The sequence below is a fragment of the Nymphaea colorata genome, chromosome 1, assembly GCF_008831285.2.
Source record: "Nymphaea colorata isolate Beijing-Zhang1983 chromosome 1, ASM883128v2, whole genome shotgun sequence".
NCBI lineage: Eukaryota > Viridiplantae > Streptophyta > Magnoliopsida > Nymphaeales > Nymphaeaceae > Nymphaea > Nymphaea colorata.
Genome location: NC_045138.2, coordinates 16,856,836 through 16,862,536, shown reverse-complemented (window position 1 = coordinate 16,862,536; position 5,701 = coordinate 16,856,836). Strand labels below are relative to the sequence as shown.

At 37.1% G+C, this 5,701-nt stretch overlaps 1 protein-coding gene across 1 annotated transcript; it reads left to right on the top strand.

Annotated features, from left to right (window-relative positions):
* The first annotated feature begins 2,486 nt into the window (after window positions 1-2,486).
* On the top strand, window positions 2,487-3,362 carry LOC116260672 (transcription factor ILI6-like). The gene is made up of 3 exons (XM_031639140.1): window positions 2,487-2,609; window positions 2,887-2,955; window positions 3,195-3,362. The coding sequence occupies exons 1-3, from the start codon at window positions 2,487-2,489 to the stop codon at window positions 3,360-3,362; spliced, it is 360 nt and encodes a 119-aa protein (XP_031495000.1).
* Window positions 3,363-5,701: the final 2,339 nt, after the last annotated feature.

Here is a 5,701-nt window from a genome sequence, read left to right as displayed (position 1 = left end):
AACAATTTCCATAACTTGGTTATTCTTAAACTACAATAAGTTTCCACAATAAATATCAGTTTCTCTAGAAGCTATACAAGTTGTCCGTTCATATATAGTGGAAGAAAGACTGTGAAATAAGAAATTAGCAGCACACAAGAAGGAAAAGAGACGACAAAAAGGGTGAGGTGGGTGGCATGTGAGGGTTTTGGGGTAGCTCCTTTAGCGGCTGGTTGAAAAAGCTAGCGATCGACTATGTTTGGAGATTTCCCCAAATTAATCAGTTTTTACCGACTGAGAGAAACCGATGGGTACCCGACTGAAAGACCGTTGATCGAAGCAAAGTGCTCTGTTTCTGCACACACAATTCCTATCCACAGCTGAAGCTGGAAGTGGAGGATCAAGTTCAATCATCTGTTGTAAATTTTATGTCAGATCATGGAAACCTACTCCGTGTTAATAAACAACATTTAGCATGAATCCTAAATGCCAAATCTATTAGCCTCAAATGCAAGAAATTCAAACAGCAAAGATGAACCAGACCTCGAAATAAATAGCTCAACAAGCATATACTGTACGATACCAGCAATGAACATCCTAGATAAACTTGGACTTTCTTCCCTTTTCTTTTTTGTAACAGTCTTTAATATCTAAGACACGTGTACACTTTCGCCATCGGTGTGCATGTGTGTGTTTGTGTGATGCTATAATTTGCTGTGCTTTTTTGTTTCTTTTAGATGTTTTTCAAGATATGTTGCTTTAGTAGGTTAACCATGACTTAATATAGTACTTTGATCATTTAGGCCACAATGTTTTCTTTTGCTAATTCTTCACCTTATACAGTGTTCATTTTCCTTTTTTTTCATTTATTAATTGGTTCAGCATCGTCTCAGCTATCTATGCACAATAACACCGGGTCATTACTGCTTTCGTTTTTTTCATTTTCTTCATACTAACATCTAAGTACTTAAAAGTAGATGCGAAAAGCTGGTATTTAATAAAAAAATTTCTCATGGAGTATGCGTTCTCTTGTGCAGAAAGAAAAAAAATCTTATATTGAAAATTATAAGGAAAAGTATTTTATTAATCCATGTATATCTCGGCTACCAAGCAAAAGAGAACTGTTATTTTAATCATTTGCGTTTAAGGATGCCCAAATATTTTGGTGCAGATTGTTAAATGAGGCATAATTACTGTTAAATGATTTTGCCTTTTTCATATTGAAATCCAAGTTTGGCTTCAAGTCCAATAAAAAAAACATTTGAATAGTCTTACATGGATATAAATAGACCAATAAAAAAACATTTGAATAGTTTTACATAGATATAAATGGACCTGAAATCTTTGATTTCTTTTTTCAAACGTATATTTACAGTTAAAATTGGCCTTTTTTTCATATTAAGATCCAAGTTTGGCTTCAAGTCGAATCAAGAAATATCTGAATTGTGCTACTTGGTTGTCGGATTAATTTGCCCTTTGCAAATTTAAATCCAAGTTTGTCATTCAATCGAACAAAAAGCATCTGAATAACAAAAAACTTCTTTGATTGACCGTATGTAATAGGAAAATGTTGCAGTACTTCCTGCCCTTTCACTTAGGGGGCATTTGATGGCTTTGGAATTGAGATCCTTAGGATTTGTAGACCAGGGATTGAAGTTCGGTCCCCCACTCTGATTTCAAATGCAGCATTTTTTTTATTCAAAGAAATAAAATAAGGGCCTTAATTGTGAATCTTAAGTCTGACCTAAGATCATTTGTTTGATGTAGCATGGGCTTTACCATAGATCTTTTGTCATATGATCCACATATGGCCCATGGATTTCAAATCTGCAGGATGGCTTGTTAGGATGGAGGGAAATAAAAGGAAAATATAGTGAATTTGATGTTTAATGGTTGATTAAGAAGGAAGTGAAGGAAAGAAAAAAAAAAAAACATGTTTGGTTGCAAAGAAAATGAAATTATAACTCAATGTAAATAAAATGAAAAGCTTTGCTTGTTTCCTTTCTGTTCAAACAAGTTTTATAATCATCTATTTCCTTTTACTTTCTTTCTTCTTATTTAGCACCTCATTCCCTTCTCCTTCCTTTTCTTTTCATTTATTTTCATCCTTCCCTTTCCATTCATTTTCATTCATCCAAACCGAGCTCGACAAAATCTTAGGTACACATAAGGAAGAAAAATCTTAAATTTTGCCTTTAATTTAATTAACAGCCTGTAAACTTGAGATTTATCAGAAGCCTTGTGCATACTTGTTGATTGTAAAATCAATGACAATAATATTTCAATCTTTCTGCTTTGGCATGAAAGGTGGAGTCAGGATTTTTTATGGTGCATCTCTTGAATATGATTCTCTCTGCGCAACCTTATTTAATACCAACCTCAGGCCATTCCTCCTCCCCACGAACACGCCCTTCCTTGCTCCTCTCTCTTCTCCTTCACTCAGTCTGCGACTTGATAGCAAACCAAGAACTTGACACTCTCTCCCTCGCTATCCCTCTCCAGTGAAGATGTCTAGCTCGGGATCAAACTCACCCGTTAGTGCATGTTCCTCAGGTTCGACCGACCAGAAGGTCGAACAACTGATAAAGCAGCTGAAGAACTTGCTTCCGGAGCTTCGCAACACACCTCAGGTTGGTTGATTTACTGTGGAGTCACAGAATTTTCTGGCTTAGGGGCACTATTGTTTTAAATATCAAATTTTAAAGGGCAATCATATGTAAATAAAAAATAAAAAACCTGAAGTATCTATTTTGTTCTGTGGACTACTGAGCCTATAGCAGACTGGTTGATTGGTATTAGATCTTTTATCTTTCCGGTGAGTGGGTTCCCCACTACCTGTGGTAAGGCTGAAGTCTGCATTTATTCCTTTATTCTCTTAAAATACATTACCTGTTTTTCTTGCCTCAGGGTGTCACCCTCTACTGTGCTTCAGGTTCAAGAGATTTGAAACGGAAACCAACCAAGGGTGGGCATCTGGTCGGCCTGTGAGGTCCGACCAGGCTTTCTTGGCCCGGATTGAGGCCGGTTTTCTTGGCCCAGATTTAGGCTGGGTTTCGAGTACCCGACGGCGGCCCAACCCCATGCCCACCCTTGAAACCAACCGCTTATTGACTTTCACCTTGACTGTTGGACCAAACGCCTTTGGGATGCAGTAGATCTTACCTATAATATTAACATCAATGTGAAGCATTTTGAGCATATGGCTGGTGGTGCAGGTGCCGCAAACGGTGGTGCTGGAGGAGACTTGCAGCCGCTTAAGGAGCTTGGAGAAGGAGGTTGATGATCTGAAGGAGAGGGTCGTGAAGGGGAGGGTCGAGCAGCTGTTGGCTACCGTGGAGAAGGACAAAGCTGACGCCGTCAGGAGGCTGCTTTATAAAGCGTGATGCAAACGGTCCTTATGCATGTTCATGGTTGAAAATTGTGGCAAGATGTATTTTGGGGTCAATGTTGTGTGATGGCTACCCGTTGTGCATGGGTAACCGGGTAAGTCATTTGTAGTCCCGTGTTTGTGTTGTTGTCTTGCTTTTTAACATGCACGGGTGTAGTGGCCGTCATGAATCCTTATGATAGAAGTTAGAGTCGTGAGTTTTTGGTATTGGGGTAAATTCTGTCTCTGGTTTGTCCTGGGGATTGGAGATTGTGAAGGTTGCTTGGTCTGTCTTCTTGTGATGGGAAAAGGTGCTTTGAAGTTGAAGTTCGTCTATAAAATATCGTGTCTTCTTCGACAATCTTTTCGTGCATGCGACATTCCAAGGTTTCTTCGTTAGTGGATTTGGCGTTCTTTCTTTAGACTCCTGCTACCGTTTTTGGTGTCCCCTAAAAATGCCAACATTTTTTTAAGAACAGCGCATTAGTTTTAGGTGTTTCTTAAAATTAAGTAATGTAGGGATGTCAATATCTCAAATATGGACAGAATATTTTACCAAACAGTTTAGAAAAAATCAGATCTGAAAAAAAAATTAATATCTAGTCAACAAATCAGTTCATATTTGAATTAAGAAATGACATTCAATCGGATTCGAATTTGGATTTGTTTGTGGTTTAGTTTTAAATAAATATCATATATTCAATACTCTTACATTTAGAATCGGCTAAATTTAATTCAAAAATTGCGAACTGATTTGGATTTGGATAAAGTTTTTCTTTCTTCGCATTCAAATCTACATATGTGAATATCCACAAAAGTATATATAATTAAAGGTATATCTGATTGACATCTGATCAATTGACATCCAGGACTATTCAACTATGTCTTAATTTAACTTGAAAGCCACTTGAATTTGAACACAAAAAAGGAAAAATCCAATTTCAAGTGTAATTGTACCTTTGAAGGAATCGAAATATTCGTTGGTTTGAGTGAAAAAGAATCCAATAATGAGGATGCCAACTTCTTGAATTCACATTGGGTACGTTTATGATCAGTTAGTATTATTCAGATATATCTTAATTCGACATTAAGACCAACTTGGATTTGAATATGATGCGAAAGGCAAAATCCAAATTTAGCGGTAATTGTGCTTTCAAAAAAAAAAATCAATTTTATTTATTGGTTTCAATTAGAAAAAATCCAACAACAGTGATATACACCATTACAAGCATCTCCTTCCCCGCTCCCTCTAAGGATGCCAACAGATAAATGGATGATGAAAATAATAATGGAAAGCATAGTGCCCAAGATGTAAATTTACTGACGCCAAATAAAGGGACATCAATAAAAGTTAGATGTTCAATGACGTTTTGCAGAAAGCGCCACTAAAGTCTCTTTGAGTGCTGCCCCCCAAACAAAAACCAATAACTAGTTGTGTAGTGTAAGTCGGTTTTCTTATGAGGTCGTTTGAATCATGTCCCAGAGGATAGGATGGTAGGACGTCCTGTTCTTTACACCACCATCTTGTCCGTTGGACAGACCAGTTCTCTATCCGTTAATTGTTTGATGAAATTAGGAATGTTTGCTCCGTTTAGTTCACAGAGAACATGCTTGCCAGTTCTGTCTGTTCTATCTTACATTTGATTTGTACATAACGTATTTCTCAGCTCTGTCCCATCAGACGGCTTCTAATAAAGGGCACTTCCTCAAGGTCACTTAACAGAGAACGCTGAATCTCCACCATTTTATAATTCAAAACTTTTCGGTGGTAAAACAAAATTGGTAAGTTGTGATCCCCCATTTAAATTACCCAAGATCAAAAGCAACATAGTTATTTTCTTTCCCAGAGTAAGTCGGAGAACTCATTAATAACATAGTTTAGTTTTTCCATGTAATTGTTTTTGACAAACATGAAATTTAAGTAGTGAATTCTTACTCAGACGGGTGACAATGTAACTAGAGATTGCATTGGTTGTATTCTATAAGAGTACTTTGAACCATGCACGTGTTTACTGATGCATAAGCTGCTCCCTGAACAACCTTAATAATCTGCAATGTAAGATTTATAAGAACTCAGTAAACGAAGTACTCTGGTTTCGCACACACAATTCCTATCCAAGCTGAAGCTGGAAGTGGAGGACTTAGTTCAATCGTCCGCTGCCAATTTTATGTTAGATCATGGAAATTTCCCCCCCAATAATAAACAACGTTTAACAGGAATCCAAATTGCCAATTCTATTGGCCTCAAATGCCTGAAATTGAACCAGACCTCGAAATGAATATCTCAACAAGAATATACTGTACGATGACTTAATATAGAACTTTTGATCGATCGGGTTGTTAGGAACAACACAC